At 33.3% G+C, this 27,512-nt stretch overlaps 1 protein-coding gene across 2 annotated transcripts in view; it reads left to right on the top strand.

Moving 5' to 3' along the window:
- The window catches only part of Klhl1 (kelch like family member 1), a 235,906-nt gene that overhangs the window by 67,065 nt on the left and 141,329 nt on the right, over positions 1 to 27,512 (top strand). For both annotated transcript variants that reach the window (XM_041669195.1, XM_041669204.1), the window contains exon 2: positions 20,098 to 20,280. In XM_041669195.1, the coding sequence (XP_041525129.1) occupies positions 20,098 to 20,280 (183 nt within the window). The remainder of the gene's footprint in view (positions 1 to 20,097; positions 20,281 to 27,512) is intronic.

Below are 27,512 nucleotides of genomic sequence, written 5' to 3'. Positions count from 1 at the left end.
ATAGGTGGGTAAAAAACACCTTGAAAGTGAGAAGTCTTGTCTAGAAGACTGGGAACGTGAAACTAAAGAAGGCAGAAAAAAATGGGTGTGTTTTTTCAAGATCATTCATCTCATGTGGCAATGATTTTGACTCTGCTGTAATCCAGGGATAGGGGACTGAAGATTCTTTAGCCTTTAACTATATACTCAATAATCATTGGTAGTGAGCATACATATTTTTCCTTAACTTCTCCAACCTCATTTATTTGCCTTGCTCTGAGGCTCCCAGCTTCTTTTGAATTGCAGCTACCCCCACTTACATTAAGTGAATATGAAACTTCCTCATTTTTAACCATGGAAGCTATCCTGTTAACTTACTCACTGGTATATACATAGACATTCCCTTGATCATGTATTTTGATGAAGCTTTGACTAATATGCAAGTTTATGCACTATTTTAACCAAAATATTTCAACTTAGAAATCTTCTGTTAGTAATTTCAATTACTAACATGCACAAGCATGTTTTACAATAAGTCCAAACATTTGTAATGAGATATAAATCCTCTCCTAGTCCTTTTAAAGCATTAACAGTTAACCCCTTTAAATGTTATTTCTGTAATTCATTGAAAGAAAAAAGTTTCTCAGGGAAATTGATTTGAAGGCATTTTTGTAAAAATTAAAAAAAATTATGGAAAGTGGAATGAAAATAAAACTTTAAAATTTTAATACAAATGTTCATTATATTACATATTAAAATGATTTAATTGAAATAATCATTAAGTCATACAGCTTGAAAATAATAAAAGTATAAATTGATTAAAATGAGAAATGACAAAAACATAAAACTATTTCCTCTTGACAAAGAAAAAATTGGAGCTTTCAGGGTAGAAAAAACAGTAGATACTAAACGAAACAAAATGCCAGAGCCCTAAAATCATTCTATTTTCCTCAAAAGCAATTGTCATTTTATGAAGATCATATCCATTTGAGTCTACACTATGAAAACAGCACTCTATCTTCTGGGATCTCAAACATGAAATAATAAATCACATACCAATACAGTTCGTTTTAACTTATCTAATAATTAAAATCTGTTCAATGAGGCTCAACACTTAAATTGGGTATTTTAGATATAATACAACTAAGTGTTGTAATTCGTACTTAACTTTATGCCTCATGGCACAAACGATTGTACTGACTGTCACAAATTCCCCTAGGACATTTGATGTTAGTGTAACGTGAAAGTTGTTCTAAAATTTCCTTTGTAATTCATCAATTTGAGAATTATTTGCTAAAACGTTAGGGTTTATGCCTGCTTTTCTAATTATTTATCTCATTGCCTTCTATGTTACTTACTATTCTCATTGCTGTGATGTAATAACTGGGAAATTCAGTTTAAGAAAAGATGAGATTACTTTTGCTATCAGATTGAGGAATTCATCCTGGCAAAGTCATTGCTGTAGGAGCATAATACAACTGTTTACACCATGTTTGGGTTTAAGAAGCAAAGACAGATGGGTTTCAGTGTTTCATCCAACTCATTCTTTTCCTGTCAAGAAATGTAGATGTTGGACCGGTGCATCCACGCTTAGATTAGGTCTTCCCAATTCATCAAATCTACTATTTCCTCAACAGACACAGCCATAGCTTGTTTTCTCCTAGGTGATGTTATACCCTTTCAAGTTGACAATATTTATCATCACAAGTCTATCTCAGGTCATCCTCATAATGAAGACTTTGAATTGATCATGTATACTATCCACTCTTTACCTCTTAGACTTCATAATATCTACTGCAAAATGTAAAATGTATTCAATTTAATGTCAAAGACCCAATTCATACTGTTTAAGTGTTTCAAAATAGTTTCAAAAGTTTGATTACAGAACCTGTCTGAGAGTGTCTATTAACTGTGAGCAGCAGTAATACAAAATATGAGCTACAAACCTTCTAACGTCCTGTTTTTATCATGCACATTTTATCAATAACCCATAGTTTTCAGTTTGTGCTAGTCAATACTCCACTTGGGAGGCCATAAACAGTAGCTTCATTGACAGGCAAGGGGACACACTGTTAAAGAAAACTCTTGTTTCTATCCTGAAAAGTTATTTATCATCAGGAGTTGATCATAAATGGTAGTAGCTCACAAATCTTTCCCCATACACTGTAAATGTTGATTTAAATAATTCAGGACTTATGTAGGCCACCACATACTTTGTGAACTCATGTATACAGTGTCCCCATCATATTCAGAAGGCTTGTTATACTCTGAAACTACCTCTTTCTGTCTTCTAAATTCTTTTCCCTCTCTTCTTTTTTGTTGACTGCTGGTTCTCAGAAGAAGGTGTAGTAGTAAGAGTGGTGGGGCTGTGTCCCCAGCACCACGGCAGCCTAGCTAGCTTATGCCCTGAAATAATTACACACAAACTGTATGCTTTTAAACACTGCCTGGCCCATTAGTTTCAGCCTCTTAACCCATTTCTAATAATCTATGTAGCACCACTAGGTGTGCTTACCAAATTTTCCATTTGTAAGCGAAAAAAGGATACTTAGTTTGTATATTTTGATTAGTCATAAATTTGTATTAAGCTCTGCAAACTGAAGAAAGATTTATGTGATAAAATATGAGAGCTGCAGTACTCTGGGAATAGAGACACAATTATGTCAATTTTGAATAATATCAATATGTCATTCCTTGGGTTCTTTGCCATATATATGCTTCTGTCATATATAATGGGCCTCAAATACAATCTGGAGTAACTGGATACCCCTGTAATATCTGTTCCTCTGATTCCCCTTTGGGCATATCTTTTCATATCAGTAAGTATTGAGGTTCACAGGACTCACTCTAGGTCAGATTATTGATGAAATGAAATCTCATCTTCATGAAATGTACAGAGCATCTCCCAGAACTATGAAATCTAGTCAACAGTGCTTAACTTTCCTGATTAGTAACAACTTGACTATACCATGTCATGTGAACAATGTACATAGTGCTTTCATAATAAGGTTTTATCCTCAAGTACGTGTGAGCAACTCAGAAGTGACAATAGCACATTTTTTATAGTATTTTTAGGACCTCTGTAACTACACCAGGGGAGAATTGTGCTGTAGGAGGCCCATTGTTTGTTCCCAGCTTCTCAGCCCTGAAATAACCACACAGAAACTATATTATTTGCAATAGTTTGACCAATAGCTTAAGCGTATTTCTGGCTAACTCTTATATTTTAAATTAACCTATCTCCAGTAATCTGTGTATTGCCATGTGGCTGTGGCTTACTGAGAAGGTTCTGGCTCATCTGTTCCTGACAGTGGCTACATGGCATCTCTTTACTACACTTTATTTCTCCCAGAATTCAGTTTAGCTTTCCCTGCCTCACTCTACTCTACCCTACCAAAGACCAATACAGATTCTTTATTCATTAACCACTAGAAGAAACACATATACAGATGGACTTCGTGTATCAGATATTGTATGCAAATGCTGGGCTTTTTATTTGTTAATGTATGACTTTCATGAGGAGCATTATTCCGTGTACAGCTTTATATGTATGTATGAATAATTTCTTGTTAGCCTTTTAGGTCCTTTACCTAAGAAATTCTTAGTGATTTCTTAAAATGCAGGCTCTGTATCTGAATTTCATTTGTATCATCACCCATCACCTCCAACATTTGAATTTAATTAAATTCCACCAGTGAGAACTCAGGCCCTTTGTATTCTTTATTAAGAGCAATGCAACTTTGTGCTCTCTGGATTATGCATGTCTTCCCATAAGATTCTCTAATATTACATGCTGTGACTTTTAAGTGTTTTCTATTTGTTTAACTTTAAAAACTAGTAAGTCCAATACATTTTACAAATAAATAAGACTTTTCAAAAACTTCATAGAAAAGTCAATTTACAGAAGACAGTTTTGTAATGTCAATTAATTTTTGAGATATCACATACTCACGAACTTCAATGACAAATGCAGTTGAAACAATGCATTGAAAGTATTGTACTGTGAGGAGGATCAGAATAATATTGATCCACTTTTGAGTTGCCTTCCATTCCAGTTAAACAATTTTCTGAATCAATGAAAATTAATTATTTTGATCACATCAAAATGGCAGATGCGTGCTGTTGAATAATTAAATCTCTTTCTTTTGTTACATGTTTTCAGTGCAACTCACAAACTTGAAGGAGGTTGTTTTCAAGTCAGTATAAAGAATAAATAATCAATTGTAACTATCAAAATCGAAGGAGAATAATGAAATGGGGTGACTAGAATAATCCTGAGTCTTAAATGAGAGTTACACAGTCATAAACGGGAAAGCCATGAATTGGAAAATTACTAGAGTAACTGAATACTTTTTGTATATGTTAGTTGGTTAATTACATGCATATTTGAGTATGATTTCTTTCTAAAAAATGAAATTTCTGCCCTGGCAATGATGAAGCATGCATAGGCAGCCTGTATATAGTGATTCTTTTGAATGTGTTTCATGGTGTAAGTTAATGAGGATGACTGTCAGGTTTCTTCCTCAGGAGGGCACCATATCTCCTTAGAGATGGTTCTGTGCCATCATGTCATTTCTGGGATTTGAACTCAGGACGTTTGGAAGAACAGGCAGTGCTCTTAAATGCTGAGCAATCTCTCCTGCCCCAACAGTCAATCATTTGGATAAATGTTTAATACACCAGAGCTTGGGGTCTTAAGTCTAGTAAATAAAAATATATACTTCTACCTGGGAGGCAGTGGCGCATGCCTTTAATCACAGCACTCGGGAGGCAGAGACAGTCAGATCTCTGTGAATTTGAGGCCAGCTTAGTCTACAAGAGCAAGTTCCAGGACAGGTTCCAAAACTACAGTAAAATCCTGTCTCATAAAAACAGACAAAAAAAAAAAAACCTGTATACTCCTGGACTTACTATGGGATTACAACCCCTTCACTAGGTTAAACTGTCATGCTTGAAAAATATTATCTTGCCAGGCGGTGGTGGCGCACGCCTTTAATCCCAGCACTAGGGAGGCAGAGGCAGGCAGATCTCTGTGAGTGAGTTCGAGACCAGCCTGGTCTACAAGAGCTAGTTCCAGGACAGGCTCCAAAACCACAGAGAAACCCTGTCTCGAAAAACCAATATATATATATATATATATATATATATATATATATATATATATATATATATATATAATCTAAAAAAAAAATAGGTGATAATAATATATAATATGGCCAGGCTTTGGTGGTGCAAGACTTTAATCCCAGCTCTCAGAAGGCAGAGGCAAGCAGATATCTGTAAATTCAAGGTCAGCCTGATCTACAGTGTGAGTTTCAGGACAGGCTCCAAAGCTACAGAGTAACCCTGTATAGAAAGCAGCAGCAGCAACAACAACAATAATAATAATAATAATAATTAAAAAAGATAGTTCATTAAAACTCATAATAAAATAACAATATTTGATAATCTAAGCTTAAAGCTTTAACGGTAAAGTATAGGGAGATACTGAAACAAACATTCCACATTATGCTAGTTTTACACTTTGAGTATATAAATAAATAGTAAACATAGCTTGGGCAGTTGCTCAGATAAGAGCTTACTGTTTTACTAATCTTTACCACATTTTTACCCCATCAAAAATCATGTAAAGTGAAACAAAATTCTAGTTAAATATAAAAGCTTTCTTTTTCTAGGAGGCTTCAATTTATTAGATAATATACATGAAAGTATGATTGGAAACATGAGAGGTAGATATTATCATATATAAAAATGAGATTCTGATGATATATTTTTAATAAACAGAATGGAATGGTCATTTGCAATTGTCAATTTGACACAGTATAGAATCCAATGAAGAAAGATTCTCAATGAGAAATTCTTTTGATTAGGTTGGTCTGTGAGTCTCTCTGTAGTGAACTTTATTGATTGCAAGCGGGAAACTAACCCACTGTGGGTGGCATAATTCTCTAGCAAGGGATCCAGGACTGTGTAAGCGTGGAAGTAGGCTAAGCACTAGTGGGCCTGAACAAAGACATCGCTCTTGATTTGGATGTAAGATGAGCAATTTCAAGCGCCTGATACTGTAATTTCCCTGAAATGGTGGATATATACTAGCAAATTAATAAATCTAGACTGTTATTAAACTTTAATTTTGCCAAGATATTCAATAGTTCAAAAATATTAAGTGATTGTTATATGTTGTATTTTAAATAAAATTTGTTTCTTAACACATACTTTTAAAGACTAATCATTTCATGATTATAACTCATATCTTCAACTATCATTATGTTTAATTAAATATAGTGGTAATAAACCTGAAATAAAATAAAAATTTCAGAAACTCAGAACTTACATCTTGTTAATGTGGATAATTTTGATCAATTTATTTAAAAAATAAAGTAAAAATAGGCAATTAAGTTTTAATTGATACTTTATATCTCATGACTATATTAAATATTTTTTACACTGATAAGTTTTTCAGGAAAATGACTAAAGATTATTTGTTCATCTTAGTTTCTTTTTTTCTACAGTTAATAAGAAGCAAAGTTATGTAAAATATCACATAGGCTTATAAACCTTTTCCATAGAAAATGTTTAAACTAACTTCACATAAGCATAAATGGTCTCCTAAAGTTCCTACTCTGTGATCATCCTTAAAGAAAACATGTAATTTAAGCCTCAGAATTGCCTATACTTGGCAGCTTTTTATGATAAACATGTCCCTTTCAAACCAAAAATAACTTAAGCACAAATAAAGCAATAAAATTAAGTATTTAGCCTTCGTAAAGCTCTTAATATTCTCTCTCTGTGTCTCTGTCTCTGTCTCTGTTTCTCTGTCTGTCTCTCTCTCTCTCTCTCTGTCTCTCTCTCACTGTGTGTGTGTGTGTGTGTGTGTGTGTGTGTGTGTGTGTGTGTGTGTGAAATTTGCTAGTTTATGGAATATAATTCCAGGATCTTTGAAAATATAACAGCACAATGATTTCTATTAAATACTCACTCTTTCTCTCCATCTATACCCCTCACTTCCTCACAGTATTGAGACTGAAATCACTTCTACAGCTTCTAACTGAACACTGCAGCACTGAATTATAAATCTAACTTTGTATTTTTGCTTTTTCCATTTTCTTTTTAGCTCTGTTTTTTGTACACTGAGCATTCCATACTGTTTTCATCATTTATAACCTCCAAATTTTCTCTTTAATTTCTCCTGTGTTCCCTCTACTTCCTCTCAAATTCCTGACTTCTTCTTTAACTACATATAATAACGTGGGATTGGATAACCTGGGAGGGAATGTTTTCTAAAGAATACCAATTCTTCCCTTGTCAGTTTTAAATGACTTTGCTAACTTGCTCACATTGTCTTAAATTCACTTATTCGTACCTGCAACCATGCAGGAGTGGCATATAAATAATATCAGTAAATTTGTGAAAGCATTAAATGTTACAAACTACCTGTGTATATAAACTATATTCCCAGTCTTTGGGAGGTAGAGGCATGAGTCAGTGAGTTAGAGGCCATTGTTGGCTACACATTTCCTGTATAAAAGCAACAACAACAACAAAGCATGCAAGATATCAAAATGTAAAAATCTATTTTGTTAGTTGAATGTGATAAGAATTAAATACAAAAAACCAGATCCTTAAAGCATTATGATACAATGAACCAGAATTTTCTATAAATATATACTGTCATTCAAATTTAATTTTGCCAAGATATTTCATAGTTCATGTTATATGTTGTATATTGCATAGTTATTAGACTTACAATTTAAAATTTTAAATAGCTGATAAAACACAAATAAAAAAGATAAATATTATGATGTTGTATTTACAGCAAGATATTTTGAATGAAACACAGAAATATTCAAATGGAATAATAGATTGCCAACACTAAACAAAAACAAAACAAAAATAATCTATCAAATTTAAGGGAAATAGTGAGCAAATATATATTGTAAGAAAAATATTTAAAATATAAAAGAACTATAAACCTTTAAAACTTAACTGGTATAGCCTGTTGACATGTAATTGTAATTTCAGAATTTATAAAGCTTAGAGAGGAGTTATCAATTGCCTGAGCTATACGGGGGTACACTGTTTCAAAAATTAACAAACAAATAAAGCAAGAATAACTTAAATAATCAACAAAATCAAAACAACTCAAACTTGAAACTCACCCCACTTGCTGCAGTATTTACAAATACGTAAGGTGAATTTAAGTGAAGGTTGAGGGAAAAGCTTTTAACCTTTTTAATTGGTCTAAGTTATACAAAGAATAACCAAGGAAGAGTTTTGGTGCTTCAGGATCTAAAGTGTTTAGTTCTCAGACATAAGAGCAGATATTCTGAAGCTTCACAATCAGAATTATATCTGAGACTTGGAATTTACTACATGTATCTTCACATCTATTCAAAATTCAAAAAGAAAACTTTTATAAAGGCCTGTATTTACTGAGAAGTCTCAAGATTAAGCACAGGGAATAATTTGTGAGTTATTACATATGGGTGCAGTCCTTATTTATCTTCATCCCCTTTAGATTCTCACGAGTTTTCTTCATATAAGAGTTATTCTTGTTTTAAAGTGTATTTTAGAAGAAGATAATTCAGCCAAAATTCATTAATTAGTAAGCTGGTAGAATAAGTATAATTTCTGTTTTATATGAGAAATCTCATGTATGTTTTAATTAAATGAAGCATTTTTTAAGAATAATAAGTTCTTACTTTGTTGAATCTTAAATAGGGATGGAGAAAATTTGAACCATGTATTTCATTGACACACCAGTTATTTACCCAGTGCTAAGAATAATAGGTGCCTCTTACATTGCTATTGGAACAACCTTGGTGAACGAGACATACATAACTCCAAAAGTAATCAGAGAAGAACCACAGTCTCTACCACATCCACCACAACCATATTTTAACCTTTGAAGCTCATAACATTTCTCTGGATATAGTTACTTGACTATCTTCATTACCTTACAATGAGATCTTCATATATTATGCTTTCAGGGCTTCATTGATGACCTTAATTAACCCTGATATTTTTCTGTTGACCAGATAAAGGGTGCATATTCTTTGATATTGTTTAATTTTTCACCAATCTGTTTAACGTGTACAGATGCTCATAAAAACTATCAGTTCACTTAAAATTTTATGAAAGTAATGAAATAGCCACATATAGCAGATAATAAGTTTTGTGATCCCTTAATAACTAACAATTTATATGCCTACACTTTATAAGAGTATATTTAAAAATCAAAGAATCATGTGATCAAATTTTTTCTTTAATTTGTAACAGGATAATATTCTAGCTGTTTTTCTTCACATTGCTATCACTCTTTACTTTTCTCACAATCATTATTTTTAATGTATTTTTTAAATTTCATTTTACATTTAATTCAGGATTCTTTCCACACCCCTCTTCCCACCCCCCTCCCCCACCAGACCATCCCCTATCCATTCCTCCCAGCAGGCAGGGCTCCCACAAAAAGTTAATAATGTAGGACACATTGAGTTGGGTTGGACCAAAGCCCTCTCCTCTGCATTAAGACTGAGCATGGCATCCCACCATAGGGAAAGGGCTCCAACAAGCTAGCTTATGAACCAAGGATAGATCCTGGTCCTACTGCCAATTGCCTCACAGATAGTCCCGCTTTACCACTGTCCCCCATATATTGAGGGCTGAGTTCAGTCCCAGGGAGTCTCCACAGCTGTTGGTCTAGTTTCTGAGTTTCCAGGAGCTTGCTTCAGCTATATCTGTAGATATGTAGATTTCTCCCTCATGGTTTTGACTTCCCTTGCTGAATTCTGTATCTTGACATCCATTAACTCACTTGATTTATTTCTATCACTTTTCTTTCGAAAACTGTCTAGCATCAATTGCTAAATTTTGTCTCGTGATTATTTTGTCCTAATTAACAGTTGTGAGTTAAATAAATTCATTGTCTTTCTATGTTTTGGAATATGAACATAAGTAAAAAACAGCGTGTTTCCAAATCCCTTACATGATTAAATACTTTATGTATTATAGGTAAAAAACAAATTTTCCTAAGAGCTTACATACACTCATACTCAAGCAACTTGTTATAGATTAACAATATAAGTAAGCAAGATATTCTCAGTCAGGTCTTTTACTGGCAGGCTTGTTTTGCAGTTACAAAGAAAGGGTCAATTACTTTATATTTATCTTGAAAGGCAATTGTTTTATTTGTTTGTTTTTAGTCAGATTCCCTTTGTGCAGCTTTAGAGACTGTCCTAGAACTTGCTCCTTAGACTAGGCTGACCTTGAACTCACAGAGATCCACCTTTCTCCTGCCTGCTGGGATTAAAGGTGTGTGTGCACCACTGCTGCCTGACTTGAAAGGGAAGCTTATAAAAACCTTAAGGGAATCACAAAACTACATTTTTTATATAAAAATGATCAGTCAATTCTACTTTAAATCTTTAGGGTGCATAACCATTCTTCAATAGTTTCTCATATAATGAGATTGAAGGATGAAATGGATATAAAGAATTAATCATACAAGGCACATCAGCCGATGTTAATTTGGTTGCTTTGTTCTTGTTCCCTGATGTTAATGAGTTCCTCATTCAGCTATGTGCCTTTCTAAAATTTTACATTTTCTTTTTGGGTTTTTTTTTCCTTAAAGCTACTTGACAAAAACATTTTATTCTAACTTTACGTTATTTCCAAAGCTTTGTTTAAGCTGTTATGCTTTCTGAATACTGTGAACACCTCTTCCAACATTAAGATTAAAAGAATTTAAACGAGCTGGGCTAAAGGGATTCAACTGTTTTTCCTTTATTTTTCTTTGTCTTGATTTTTTACTGAGCTCTTCATTTTTCTCTGTTCCCCTCCCCGCCTCTCTCTTCCCCTTTAACCTCTCTGATGGATACTAAGTGATACTGCTTCAGTTTCCATAGAATGGAACAAATGTGGTGTAATTTAGAGAAGGATCTGGGTACACTGAGAAAAATGTACAACTTTTATCTGTTGGATGAAACTGTCTTTGCATGAATAACAAATCCACTTGATCTTTAGTATAAAATTGTGTGTTTTCTTGATTTTTGTTTTGAAAGAATCATAGAGTATTGATATTACCTAGTATGTAGCATGACACATCAGACAATTTATGCCCGGTAGTGTTTGTTTTATGCATTGCGGGCCCCAGTATTTGCAGGTGTATTTATAACTATGAAATCGTATTAGTAAGTTGGTTTCTTGAAGATAGCATGACGGCTTTATGCAGCAACCACTTCTGCTTACTCTGATTTACTGTGTTGCTTTATAAGATCCTAGCATAGCCATGCCAGGAAATCGTCTGCCTCCATTTACTGGGTAGGTTGTTTTCCATGGAGTGACAGATAGGCTGTGGGTTCATTTGCAGCCAAGTATGTTTCTTGGGGATGATAGTAAGCACTAGGATTTTTACTGCAGTCTGCATCTCTTTACAGGTAAACTGAGGTTATTTAGCTATAATGTTATTATGGACAGCAACGAACAACTCACTACATTTTAGTGCTTTCTAGCTGGATAATAAGTATATGTTTTAATACTTATCTTAAAATGATTCACTTTGTTTTTGGAATCGTAGGTAAACAGAAGAAAAACTTTGATTAATAAACCACAAAATGAAAACCACAGGTGTTACAAACTAATCAAGTGCTTTTCTTTTATAGGACTTATCTACTGAAGCTTTAAAAAAAAAAAACAAAATAAAAATCTTATTACATTTTGTATTGTCTTATTATCTAGATAACGTTTAGTTTTTTTGCATTTTTCCTTTTGTTTTACCTTTCCTGAATATTCAGCATGTATTATCTATTCTTATCATCATCAAACCCAATATCTGTTGAGTTTAAACATATTACGTACTATACATATATAAATTTATCAAATGGTCTTTAAAGGAGATAAACTGTTGCACAAAATCAACTTCTCAGAGAGGTCTGAAAACAGCTCCAGTCTATTATGTAGACATAAATTTACAGGGCATCTCTCTGTCAAGTCCAGCTAGCAAAATAAAAACAATAGAGCTAAATAACCATGTGTTCATGGTCAGATTAACAGTATAGTATCAATCATACGTTTCTCAGGACTGGCCCTAAATCCAATCCAATAAGAGTTGAACTAGTAGCCACAGTATGCAGAGAAAATCACTTCAAAAATTTCATAGAAAAAATAGGTTGGTTAGCTATGAAGAAACAGTTTTCTTTCTTTCTTAAAAACTTAACTTTTATAAGCTTAACATACTAATACCCTCATGTCCTAGGATTACTCCTCAAGGTGACAGATATCTGTTTACAAAACTGCTTTTTCAACAGCTACAGAACTTTTCTCAGTAGTGAACAAAATGCATTGTGCTAGTAAGGATTCTCCAGGGGAATACAACTTACAAGAGGAATCTATCTGTCTAGTGATCAAGCTATCCATCTGTCACCTATATATACTTTAACTGCCTATAAAATTTTATAGAATGATTGGAAGGTGTACTCCAACTACTCTAACCATGACTGTCTACTGAGGGAAGGTTCAAGGATACAGTGATTATTTATTTCAAATGGTGTCCGACGTCTCACCTGGTCTTCAGTATATGTGAGAATTTGTAAGAAGTAGTCTCTAATCTCAGAGAAGGAATGAACTTGCCTGTCAGAATGAGAGCACTCAGGTAAAGGGAGAGCAAGCATTCTTCTTGAACGTCCTTTATATACTCTGACACTAGATGTCTGTGCCCAGAAGGTGGGTTCCAGATTAAAGGTGGGATCTTCCTACCAGAAAACATCAGGTTTAAAGGTGAGTCTTTCTCACCTCAAATGATTTAATTTTAAAAAGATCCCTCACAGGTGTACCCAGCTGTTGGAGTTTTAATTCCAAACGTGCTCAAGTTGTTTCCATGAGGATTACAGAAAGAATTAAAAACTGCGTGTTTATTTTACAGACTTACAAATTAGACTGTAGAACTTACTAAAGCAGTCAAATTATATGAATACTTTTAACAACACAAATTATCTCTTTTAAAATATTTCTGCTCTACCTGTGTATTTGTTATATCTTACCTCTTCTGATAAAAAGCGTTATTTACATCCCAATTATCTTATAAAATTAAATTGTACCCAGAAGCACAGTTAATGACTGTAGTCGTTTTCTCTCATCTAAGTATCTACACCTGAAGCTTAAACTTTATTCATTATAATAGTTCTGAGATTCTAATTTCTCTTTTGGGGTTTAATAAGATCTTTGAAAATCAGTGTACTTATCATGGCTAAGTATTTATTTTTAACATTTTCTCACATTTCAGTACTGATGCAATAATTATGTTTTCACTCTTTCATAATCCAGTGCTAGGTGAGTTGTCTACTTAGTCACTTAAAATCAATTTTTGCTGTTCCTTTCTTCATGAATTTTAATATTTTTTGATTACAGATTAATGGTTTTAAAATATGCATATCTATTATACAGTATCTCAGCAGTATAAATAAAAATATCTGAAGATATATGCATTCCTAAAATATATGCTGAATTTGTTTGGGCTTAATGGAATTGAATTTTTCACCAAATAATTCCTTTTTTTTTTTTTTACTATATTCAGACTCTGACCAAGAATTGTTTTACAACTTATTTCCCAATTATTTGATAGTATAAAAAATTCTTTAATGTATTGAACCTGACACCTGAAGAGAAACTGAAATAAAACAACTCCTTGAAAGTTAATTTAACAATCTTAGTAAAAATCTTAGTCACCAGGGTTAAAAGTATTCATTATTATCTCTTTAATGTATCCTAATTTTGATACTGCCTTTGTTTGTAATAAGAATATAATGTTCCTAACTGGAGAAATGACTGAGTAGTTAGGAGGTCTCGCTCTGCTTTAAGACAACTCAAATTTGGCTCCTAGTTGTACATAGCAGCTCACAAACTCCCATAATTCCTGTTAGGCGGATCCAATAGATCTAGGTTTTATGGGCACCTGTACTAATGTGCACACAGCCATGTGCATATAAATGCACCTAAAATAACTTACAAATCTAAGACACCCTAGATATTTATAATATTGTGCTTTACTGTTCTCTTTAGAAGATGTGCCAATCTCTCTATTTTTAACTGTCTGTCATCTATCATCTAAGTATTACCTATATATCATCTACCTATCTATCATATCTATCTATCTCCCTATGAACTTCATCCATTATATTTTTTCAGCATTTGAACATTTCTTATGGAATTGATAGAGAGTTGAAATGTCAGTGTGCTTAAAATGAATAAACATATATTTTAAATAATTCCTTATATTTCATTAATAACATAATTCTATTTTTATTGTTTAATATTGCAATACTTTATGATCTACGCATACGCTAGGTCCATTTTTCTAGTCATTTTAGATTATTTATACTCTTGTGATGATGGAACATAAGGAGATAATTTGTCATTTTTAAAATATACACAATATAATTACTTTGTTATATGTAAATATAGATATGCAAAACATATAATTTGTAAAAATTACCTTATCATATTCGCTATTAATTAAAAACTCTGCATTTGATGCAAAACAACAGGAATTCATAATACATTTATTTATAAGGTACTCTCTATACACTAGACAGTGGATTAGATATTAAGATTTAAATTTAATAATACTATTACATTTTTCAATAGTTAATTGTTGTTCCCTGAAATTCATAAAACAAACAAAGGTAATCAATCAAACAAAACATGGCAAATAATCTATCAAAATTATACCAGTTTGCCTTTAAAATACCAAATAGTCAGTATTGTAAACTTGCACATAAGTAACACCATACAACATATTAGGTTTTATTTATGTATTCAGAAATTTAAGTGTATATACATATGAATATATATATATATATATAGCAGAATGATTTAAAATCATGATATATGTATAGAACCATGTTTAATAAAATAATGCCATGAATTTGAAAGAGAACAAGGAGAAGTGTATGAGAAATTGGAGGGAGTTAATGGAAGTGAGAAATGATTTTTATATTTTATATTATATTATAATCTCTAAAAGGAAAAAATATTTAAAAATTTTAACCTTTCAAAAAATATTTGTCATATATTCATCATCCAGTACATAGTTGCTGAACTCTTCATGCATTCTCCTTGCCAGAGCTGTAGTAAAAACATACCTTCAACATGCCAAGAAAGAGGTAATTCCATTAGCCATGAGTAGCAAAAAGATTTCTGATGTGTTGATATGTAAAATGAGTGTGTCTCTTCAGAAACAGCATACATGGATCTTTGCAATGATGTCAACTAAAGAAGACACATATAATGATTATATCAGTTTACATGTCAAAATGGCTGCGGGGATTTCATAGATTCTATATACACATTGGCTAAGAACTAAAGATAGTACATAGCTGCTGATTACTGACAATCATTTTTCTTCAGGGATGAGTCTTCTGATAGATTATCTTAACACACATGGTCATCCCCCAACACCTTTACATGTGACCAGAGCTATACATACACATATATGTAATATACACAAATATGTACATATAGGTTGTAACAATATTAATTACTGAGGATGATTTGAGACAAAGTGTAGGTGGCCACAGGGGGACTTAAAATAGGGAAAAGGAGATTCAGAAAATAATACCAATATAGCACTCAGGTATAAAATGAGAAAACTCACCTTTCAATGGTTTTAGGTTTGCTGGATGGGTCAAAAACAGACATTAATGTTAACGAATGAAGCAGCTCCTTCAGGACAACTGGTTGGAAAATAAGGTAGAATGTTATATTTATGGCTTTAATAGTACATGAGGTCAAAGATCATTATAAGTTGAAATACCTCATGCTGATTATGATTACATCATGTACTAATTTTGATATGAGTATATAATTGAACATTAAAAATTCTATTTATTATATTTTCAAACTTTGTTACTTATTTATTATAAATATAAAGTTATACTATATAATCATTCTATTAAAGACACTTCAATTTGCTATTTGAACATAAACATTTTAAGTATTTAAACAGGAAATACTAGAGTATAATATAAAATAATGGTTAAAAACAAAATTTTTATTTAATATTCAGAGGAAATACTGCTAAATACATAATATGTGTTTTCTAAATTCCTGAAGTATTTATCAATTGAAAAAATGTATCTTGTAAATAACAGGTGTTCTGTTGTGGAAAACTCATTTATAAATCTCATCCAAGATTGAAGGTTGAGGTGCATTAATACTACCAAAGTTTGAGATTAAGAAATGATTTATGACAATTGTGCAAGAGAAAATCATGTTGAACCAACATAACCATTTATCTGACAGATCAAAAGACCTTGAAGAAACTGAATTATTTCTGGTCATGATATAGATGAAATCAAAACATAAAAGTTTTTAGAAAAATAAAAGTGGAGGAGAAAATGATTTCAGGAAAAAAATAACCTGATATCCAGTTTCTGTTTGTCTGTTCTTATGTTCATTCTTTTTGTTCAGTATTTTTAATTTGGCGAATTTTATACATATACACAATTAAATATGATCATATATACCCTATATTTTCCTCCAAATTCTCACATACAACAAAGCAGAGCCTTTGATATCCTCCCGTATTTTATCTAATTAACCCACTAAGTCCACTTTGAACTGTCCTTGTGTGTCTTGGTGTGTAGCCATTCATCATTGCACCCACCACTGTCCACATAAAAACAAAAAAAGCAAGATTTTCCCTCTACCACCTACTGTCACCTGCAAGTAGCTCATCCGTATGGAACAGGAACTAAATGTCATCTAACCAATCTATGTCAAAAATTCCAGCTTGATTTTGTACAAGATAGTTTAAAATATGCAGCCCTTGACCCCCTATTTTACCCTTTATTTTAAATACTTCTAGAATCTTATTAAGAATTAAACTTGTATTAATCAATTTATTTAATAGTACATTCACCCCCAACTTAGGGGACTTGAAGAAGCTTATTATGTTCTTTCTTGATAACTTTTAGTAAATTATAATATCTTCAGTAATCATAAAACTTTCACACTAAAGTGCTTTAGTAAACTTATAGGTCACGTGATAAAAGGATCTGGGTGGAATCATTTTACCCATTTAGCTTCAAACAAAACTGGGGCGATTCTTCGGGGTTCTATTTATTTATTTTTTATTTATTTATTTATTTATTTATTTATTTATTTTTTATTGAGAAAAGGAGAAAAAAAAATAAGTTTCCACCTCCTCCCAGCCTCCCATTTCCCTCCCCCTCCTCCCACCCTACGCCCCCTCCTCCCACCCTTCTCCCCCTCCCCCCACTCCTTTCCCCCTCCCTCTCCAGTCCAAAGAGCAGTCAGGGTTTTCTGCCCTGTGGTAAGACCTAGGACCTCTCCCCTCCGTCCATATCTAGGAAGGTGAACATCCAAACTGGCTGGGCTCCCACAAAGCCATCACATTACGAAGGATCAAAACCCCCGTGCCATTGTCCTTGGCTTCTCATCAGCCCTCATTGTTCGCCATGCTCAGAGAGTCCTGGTTTTATCCCATGCTTTTTCAGTCACAGTCCAGCTGGCCTTGGTGAGCTCCCAATAGATCTGTTCCACTCTCTCAGTGGGTGGGTGCACCCCTCGTGGTACCGACTTCTTTGCTCATGTTCTCCCTCCTTCTGCTCCTCATTGGGACCTTGGGAGCTCAGTCCAGTGCTCCAGTGTGGGTCTCTGTCTCTATCTCCATCCATCACCAGATGAAGGTTCTATGGTGATATGCAAGATATTCGTCAGTATTGATCTAGGATAGGGTCATTTCAGGTTCCCTATACTCAACTGTCCAAGGAAGTAACTGGGGACCTCGGCATGGGCACCTGGGAGCCCCTCTACGGTCAGGTCTCTTGCCAACCCTAAAGTGGCTCCCTTAACTAAGAATTGTGGTTCCGTGCTCCCCTGTCCAACCTTCCTTTATCCCAATCCTCCTGTTTTCCCAAGGCCCGACCTCCTTCCCTTCTAACTTTTCTCTCCCCAACTCCCCTTACCCCCATCCCACCCCACCCCCAAGATCCCAAATGCTCCATGTATTTACCAACTTGAATTTCTGTTTCAGTTTTCTTTGGTTCCTGTGACTTTATAATTATGGTACTGTTAGTTTTAAAATGCTCCTTTCAAGGAGTTTTGTGAATCTCCAATCGGCATGCTTTTGCGTGGCAGTGTGCTGTAATGATGCCTGCCTACGTGTACCAGATTTTTAAAACATGTCCTGAATCATGCTGCTTCTCTGGCACTTAGGGATTGTAAATATGTGAAAAAAGAAACATGTGGCAGAGCAAAACTTGCCCTAGTTTCAAATATTTAAAGGGAGACTTGAAAAGTCTCTAAAAATAATATTCGTGGAAATATGAATAATGCCATAACAAATGACCCATAATTTTAATGAATTCATGTGTAGTAGATATTCTGTGAATTCTTTTGACTCTTCTAGACCCACAGAAACATCTTTTCTGGTTGATAACGTCTATTCACCTTCCCTATCAATAACAGCTTTACTTCGCTTCATGTTGTGTTCTACAGGACCTCCAAAGCGGGTTGAACAAGGAACCTATTAATCTCATTCTCAATCTCAATGGAAAAGAAGTTTAAATCGATAGGAAATTTGATTATGATAGGCCAGCTGCCTTTCTATAATTAAAATGAGTTAATCAATTAACTCAATATTAATTCTGATACATGACATTTTTAATTTTTAAATAAGAAAAAATATAAAAGTTGTAAAATTTTACATCCTACTCCCAGTTCCCCCTCCCTCCCTCCCTCCCTCCCTCCCTCCCTCCCTCCCTCCCTCCCTCCCTCCGTCTACTTCAATCTCACCCACCATTCACTCCTCAGAGCAGGTAAGTCCTCTCCTTCGGGGAGTCAACAAAGTATGGTGTACCAAGTTGAGGTAGGGCCAAGCCCCTCCTCCTCAATGAATACTTTTTATTTCCATTGCCAACATTGTGCTCAAGAGTTTTGCTAGTGTGTTGAAGATACTTACAAATAATTCCTTTCAATATCCTTATTAATTTTGGTCATGTTCTAAAACAAGGATATCACAAGCTTTCTTTTTGTTGTTGTTCTTTGTTTGTTTTTAGCAACTTCTAAAATTTAAAATACTGGTAGTTTTCCATTGAATTTATTATAAAACATAGTTTTTTTTTCTGTCTGTCATAGAGTTTTTATTGCTGCGATGAAACACCATGACCACAAAGCAAGTTGGAGAGGCTAAAACATAGTTTTTAATAGAGTTTTGTTTGTATTGATTATGGAAGTTAAAGTGCAATAATAATGTTAAGAAAATTTAAATGAAGCATTATCATAAAAGTTTATGAGGCATACTATGAACTTTTAATAGGTATAACTTATGAATAGATAGAACAAAGCTAATAAGTATATTCATTATGTCAATCATTCATCATTTTGTAGCAGAGTATTCAAAATTTTCTCCCGATGACTTGATTCGTCAACTATAGCCTTTACATGTGTACCAGAGTCACACAACTTCAGCTTTCTACACTACTGTAATTTTGTACTTACTGGCAAACATTTACCACCGCCTTTTACCCTTCATGTCTCTAGCCTCTAATCAAAATCATTTTATTTTCACATTGCATGAGGTTTTTCTTTATTAGAATATTCATATGAGTAAGAATTTACAACAGCTGTCTTTGTGAGCTCGCACACTTCTCTTATTGCAATGACTTTCCGGTTTACTAATGTTGCCCAGTAAGATAGAAAGAGTTCTTATGTTAATTGCGGCTTAGTATTCTCGTTGGTAGATCACAAAACTTTTAAACACATGTTAATGTCCAACAATAATAAATTTTTGAATAAATATTTAATCAATATACTATTTTTGACACTTTTCAGATTCACTTGCTTGATATTTTTATAACGTCTTATATAGAAAAAAATATTTTAAGTCACATTTTAAGCCAAGAAAATACATTGTTTTCAATTCATTTACTGCTTCCTAAAACAAATAATTTTATTTAAAAGTTCTATGATTTTTTTACCTCATTTCCATGAACATATCTTTAAATAAAGTTTCCTAAATTGTAAAACTGAACATAACTCTCTGGACCATTACTGGCACTTTATAAACATCATCTTTCTGTCTCTGTGTGTGATTTATAGGTTGACAGCGACTAGTCACTCACTGACACCTCAAAGTGATTTGGATTCCAGTAGCTCTGAAGAATTCTATCAAGCTGTTCATCATGCTGAGCAATCATTTAGAAAGATGGAGAATTATTTAAAGCAACAACAGCTCTGTGATGTCATCCTAATTGTTGGGAATCGAAAAATACCTGCTCATAGGTACGGGCATGTCAGTATTGGAATTGTGCATATTTATAAGAGTGATAGACTGTTGTCCAGAGTTCAGAATTTGGAGCGTTAGAGTAAGAAGGAACCACAATTTTTCAGAGAACTTGGGTTGTGTGTGTACTGTTACTTCACGTTGAGGGGAACTAACAATATAATTTAATTATTTAACTTTTCATAAAATAAATCTAAAGACTTAAAAATAAATATTCCTATAATAATATGCATGCCTGTGTATACTATATGTCTTAGTGATTAACTCTGAGTTAATAATAATTCATTGTCGTTGCATTAAGAAAATAAACAAAAGCACTTTCACTCAAGGTGATTTAATGAAGAGCCAATCCAGATCTAAATTCTCTATTCACGCTCTCATGTCTTCTGTTCTCTATCTGTTACATTAGTTTGAGTTTGTGACTGCCTGAAGAAGGTTGTCTTGTGAATCTGTCTCTCCCTTGTCTCTGTCTGTCTTTGTATGTGTCCAACTTATAACTTTGTGCTGTTCCCTAACAGAGAACATCACTCTAACTGTATTGAAGATCATATAAAGAATCCCATAGAGAAGGAAGATATATATATATATATATATAGATAGATAGATAGATAGATAGATAGATATAGATATAGATATTTTCAAAGAGTTTTGTAAGAGATTGAGTCACTGTCTCCAACTGATCCCAACTGATCCAGAAAACAAATATTTTTATCAACCAATATTCATAAATATTTTGTCATTTTTTAATGATAGGTTTTAGAAAATTGTCGTTATCTTCTGTATTTGCTTAAGTCAACGAATGACACACATGAATTGATTGGGTCAGGGCATGAAAGAGTACATAGTAATACTGTAACTATGGTGTAGAAACTGACAACATGGAAATCCTAAGCAAGTAATAATACTGGTTGTTCCTTTGCTTTCTTAAAGGCACATAGAAGAAACAGTTGGAGTTGACAGAAGGATAGCTCCCTTACACCTAATGTTATTCTACTTTATATTATGAACTATCGATGTGAGGTCCAGCAAAATTTCCAGTCTCTTAGAATTTAGTAAATATTTTCATAATAATGCATTTATGCATCAGTGGGGAAACTGAATCCAATTCCATGTAGATAGCAAGAGAAAAAGGTGTTTTTCTTTTATTCTCCAGAAAATTAAGTCAGAAGAGAAAAAGAAGTTTTAATTTTAGATTTCCATGACAATTTCACGTAATATAAAGTTAATAAAAAGAAAAAAAATTATCCAAATGCTGAAACCTTATCAGTAGTATTCCTATACACTTAAAAATTAATCAGTATTGTGTGTATGATATCTATGAAGGGCAGATATGCATATCACATGCAGACGCATTCATATACATACATCCACAAATACACACACACAAATAATATGCAACCCAAGCTTTTACCCATGATGAGAAATACAGTAATTTACTATGTCAAAGTATTTTCTAAATATTACTATGAAACTGAAATGTCATTTACTAGAAACTAATTAAGAATAAGAAATGTTTGCCATTATTGATAGAAATGTATCATGCAATATGTATGAAAAATGCAAATTATTCTTGATCTATATTTATATAGAATATACTTAAAATTCTAGCAATATTTGTCAGGTTTATTTCTATTATTATTTAATCTGAATAATTTTGCTTCATTCTAATAATTAATTCATAATTTTATGTATATTTGTTTAAAAACACAAGACATCTTAAATTGTATGTTAATGTGCAAAACAAATAGAGAGGCAGATCTGAAAGACCAGATTTCCAGGGAAGTTTCAGATGGATTGTTCTAAGTTGTGTATCTGAAGTGTGTGGTGTCTATGGCAACAAGAACTTAACTTTAAAATCTGGGAAGCAGTAAGGATAATGATCTTTATAGCTTATGGTAGTTTCTAACTATATGGCCTCAGTTACTTAGACTTCTAAAGTGTCATGATTTTGCACATATGTAATTTATTACAAAACTAAGTTTCTTTAAATGGAAAGCTCTATAGGGCTAATAATACCTTGGTGATAAATAAATATACTGAGAAGTTTGCATTTATACCATATATCCATATTTAAACACACAAATATACATAACAACAATTTTAAAAAGGCTATGAATTTGCAAGATAGCGAGGAATGTATATATGGGAGAATTGGGAGGGATAAATGCGAAAGAGGAAATGATGCAATTTTATTTTAATTTCAAAGTATTGTTTTAAAAATACTGACCTTATTCATGGTTTGATACTATGAAAAATACTAAGAATCATATATTGTCATCAATAATTTAGGGTAATCTGTTATACAAAGAGAAGAAGTCAATAAGTTTGATTATTATTAGTAAGAGGATGGATGATCATATACCATAAACTTCCAAGCTTATTCATAATAATAGGGTCTAAAGAGGGAAATGAAGGGTAGGTTGTCATGTATCTGTTTGAAAAAAGTATTTATTTGATCTATCTAATTATAGATTGATGAAATAAAAATTTAAATGATAATAAGATGTTCATGTTTGACTGGGACAAGAAAATCTAATTCTATGATTTGAAATTCTGGGTTTCTATATGAATCATGCTGTGATTTCAATCTTTGGATAAAACTAATATTCAAATTATTGAGTTTCAAAAATATATTTATTACCTATATATGCCTTCATAATTAAGCAGTATAAATAATTATGATTCCTTCCATCTTATAATGAAAGAAAATGGCTTATATTAAATAATTGAACTGTTTTCAGAGTATGGGATCTGTTAGAATTTAGATCAAGATAATCTCAATCCAAAAAATACATATTTTAATTATTGGCATATGAATTAACAAAAATACTTTTTCTTCAAAGAACATATTCTCAAACATCTGAGATTAGGGTAAGAAAGTGAAGTAAAGAAGAACGGAGAGAAATGCAGGCGGGAGTTGGAGAGAAAAGAAGTAGATGAGAAAGATAAGACAGAAAAAAATTTGACAGGAGCATAGTTCTTAGATTTAGTACTATTGGTGTTTAGATACTACATTCTAAAGTCTAAATTAGAAGATAATTTAATAATTTCATTATATGAAAAATAAAGCTCATTAATATTTCACATAATCTTATCATTATGCAAAAATTCTAAACACTTGAGAAAACACTAAAGCCAAATGCAGTAGGTTGTATCAGTCATATGGTAAGAGTTTATTCAATATTCTTCCATTAAAAATAATTGTCATTCCCAGGTGCGGTTGGTACATGCCTTTAATCCCAACTGTCAGGAGGCAGAGGCAGGCGGATCTCTGTGAGTTCAAGTCCAGCCTGGTCTACAGAGCAAGTTCCAGAACTAGCTCCATAACTAATGAAAACCCCTGTCTCAGAAAAAGAAAAAAGAAAAAAAAGAAAAGAAGTAGAATTGTCATATCCACATAATATGAAGACTATGTTTACAACACAATATGTTTGACCAATAATACTCAGTTTTAACCCAGTAGTGAATGATAGTAAATTCTTTTATCTACTTCAAGTACCTTGTGCCTCCTTCAGTCTTCCACAGAGATGGAGGATTTTCTTCATGCAGATAGATAGTGTGCTTTACAGAGTGAATTTTAGGCACTGGTATATTAGTACTTGTCATTGGATCCATTCTTTGCCTAGAGATGAGGAGTGTGTGGAGGCTGAAGGATGAAGTGCTCAGAGCATGAGGCTTTCAATGGCAAAGGATTCAGATCACTCTTGTTGGGACAATGGAGCCTTTTGGAAGAAATGTCTTGCTTCCTTTCGGTAAAGTTGAGACTAACCAGAATGGCTCTGCCTTACAAATAGGACATAGGAAAGCCAGACAAAGAGAAGGTGAGTTTGTCTTGTATTTAAAGTAAGCAAATGGGTAATGCTGACACTGACCCAGAATGTCTCTGCCTTAGAAAGAAGATATAGAAAACCTAGACAAACAGAATGATGGTATTTAAAATAGGGGAAGGAGTTCAGGGAAACATGATTAAAAACTTCATTCATACCACCTGGAGGATCCCTAATTCCATAACAATCGGACATAAGAATAGGGGAATCTAAGGAAATTACCAGGCAGAGCACTGTGAATTTATTCTGAAGACAGTTAAATGCTGTTGTGACATTTGGCCATATTTTGAATGACATTGTGGCAGCACAGTTAAATTTCGAATCATAGCACAGATTATTAAAGCGGTTCTAAAGAGTGGTTTTGCTAAAGCTAATATTAAGGAAAAGCACAGAAGTGCGCTGCATTCGACAAAGAAAGGGTCAGGAGTAAAAGAAAGAGAAGTCACAGACTAAGAGGTAAAGCTGAGATAAGAAAGTCATCACTGTTCTATAACTAAAAGATGGTTTTAAAAGAGGGAGCTTGACAGTATCAAACACCATAGTAAACATAAGTGGAACATAGGAATCTTTAATAGGTTTGCAAAGAATTTAGTGACCCAATAAGAGATTTTCCTTGGTGGCTACATTCTCTCACTGATGCAATTTTTGCCCCAGATTCCCTTGGAGTAACTGCAGCTGAATAATCACATGTTGGGTTGTTGCCAAACATTAAATCGTAGACTCTAATTCAAATCTTTTGTGTCAGTAAGTCTAAATGCAGGATTAATTTTTATATATGTCTATTGTGGTGCTAGAAACATTTTCCTTGAGCTGATAGAGAAGAATTCATTTGATGATTTAAACTTGCACACTGTATGTCACAAAATACTTAGCTCTTCAAAATGTGACCTTCCTGTGTGTAAATACAACCTGATTGGGTTTATGTTGAAATACTCATGCTTATAGAGATGTATTCAGATGTTTATGGAGATATCAATATCACTTTGATAAAACTGATCACTTATCACACATGTATTTAATTGGCTAGATTTAAGTATTTGTTTATTTCTATAGTTTTTAAATAAAATTATTGACATTATTTTAATACATATGTATGTATCAGGTTTCCTCAGACTGCCAGGCCCAAATCATGACATGGAGATTTTTTTACTAGTTATGAATGCTCAGCCTTATCTTATATTTGCCCCACTAGCTCTTGTTATTAATTCAAACTGTTTCTCTTCATCTACACTTTGCTTTGGCCATTTAGCTTTCCAGATTCTGTATGTCCTATTTTTCCTGCTTCTTTCATGACTGCCTGGCTGGCTGGCTCCCAGAGTCTCCCTCTCTTCTCCCTCACCCACTCTTCTCTCTTGAGCCTAGATTACCTCTCCTACTTATTCCCTCTGCCCACCTGTGCCACCTATTCCTCCACTGCCTCACTATTGCCCTTTCATTTTTTTTTTTATTAAACCAATCAGGTGTCTTAGAACAGCAAAAAAACACATCTTCACATCACTAAACAAATGTAGCATAAACAAATGCAATGCATCTTTAATGCTTAGTTTAAGCTATATTCCACAACAGAAGAAAGCTTTGCCTGCGTGTATGTCTTTACATTACATATGTGCCTACTATCTTCAAAAGTTAGAAGAAGACATCAGATTCCCTAAAATTGGATCTGTAGGTGACTGTGAGCTGCCGTGTGGATACTTGGAATCAAAGTCATTTTCTGTGAAAGAGCAGTCAGGCTCTTAACTGTTGAGTGAGCCAACTCTCTAGCCTATCTCTATTTATTATCTGTTAATGTTACATAACCAGATCAATCTGGTGATTCTCCTGCCTTAAAATCACAAAATGTGAGAAAGTAGGCATGACCACTTGGCATGAATTTAGTTTTTTTGTATCTTAACCATTTTGTCTATGTTTGAAAATATCAATATTTGCAAGTTTCTAATGCCCAACCAAATGGACAAAATGTGATAAATTTAACTATTTCTAATAAGCTAGTATCCTAAGCATTAATGTGAAATTAATGAAACTTCCAATTTTGTAAATTCTAGAAGATGTTTTTTAAGTATATAATCACGGGGCTGGAAAGATGGCTCAGTGTTTAAGAGTACTGACTGCTCTTCCAGAGAACCTGAGTTCAATTCCCAGCAACCACATGGTGGCTCACAACCATCTGTAATGAGATCTGGTGCCCTCTTCTGACATGCAGGCATACATGGAGGCAGAATGTTGTATACATAATAAATAAATCTTTTTTTTTTAAAAAAAGTATATAATCACATTATTAAGATATTTATTTTTTAAACAGGTAATGTATCCTTCTGTGCATGTTGTTTAACAACAGACCCTGAGTCATATTAAATAGAATTTAAAGAACATAGCAGGTGAAACTACATGATCAAAGTTTCTGAAAAAATTTTCATTAGAGTAATTCGTTTTCCTCATAGTTTTCTTAGAGGTTAAAATAATGCCAAAATTTACCTATTCATGTGAGCACCAAAATACATTCCGTTGACAAGCCCATTAGTTTTATGTTTCCTTTTATTCATAAGCATGAAGTCTTATCTTTTATTTGTTATCTTTTACTTCTCTTTTTCTTTTCTTTTTACAAGGTTTCCTTAATCTACACACACAAACACAAACATAAAGCATATAGGTATTTTTATGTGAAGAACTAAGAATCTGTATAAGTACATTTTATTCCTATCTAATGTTATGGCTTCTTAGGTCCCCTTTTTCCTATTTTTTTTCTTAGAGTTACTATTGCTGTGATTAAACACCAGGACCAAGGCAACTTGGGGAATAAAAGGTTTATTCAGCTTACCCTTTCATTACACTATTCATTGCCACCACCACAACTAGTACCACCACCATAATCATGAAAGTAAGTCGGGAGAGAAAATCAAACAAAGCAGGAACATGGAGGAAGGTGCTGATGCAGAGACCATGGAGGAATACTGATTACTGTCTTGCTGTTCACGACTTGCTCAGTTTGCTTTCCCATAAAACCAAGGACCACTGGCCCAGGTGTATTCCCATCTAAAATGAGCTGAACACTAGTCCACTGACAACTACTAAATTAAAAAGCCCTACAGGTTTGTCTGGTTACCCCCTGATCTCTTGGAGGTTTTTTCTCAATTGAGGTTCTCTCCTACCAGGTGACTACAGCTATGTCAAGTTGACATAAAACTAGCCAGCTCTTTAGGCCTGTAACCCATCTTTCTATTGTATTATTTGTTTTTTTTTTTTAAGAATTTTCTGTATTTATTATGTACATAGTGTTTGTTTGTATATTTGCCTGTATGCCAGAAGAGGGTGCCAGATCTCATTATAGACAGTTGTGAGCCACCAAGTGGTTGCTGGGAATTGAACTCAGGACCTTTTTTGATCACCAATTTTGTGAGGTTTTTGTA

Source organism: Microtus oregoni, unplaced genomic scaffold (assembly GCF_018167655.1).
Source record: "Microtus oregoni isolate MIOR12 unplaced genomic scaffold, Mior012 000001F_ref0000356, whole genome shotgun sequence".
NCBI lineage: Eukaryota > Metazoa > Chordata > Mammalia > Rodentia > Cricetidae > Microtus > Microtus oregoni.
Note: the sequence above shows the minus strand (reverse complement) of the source record. Positions and strands in the feature narration are given on the sequence as shown.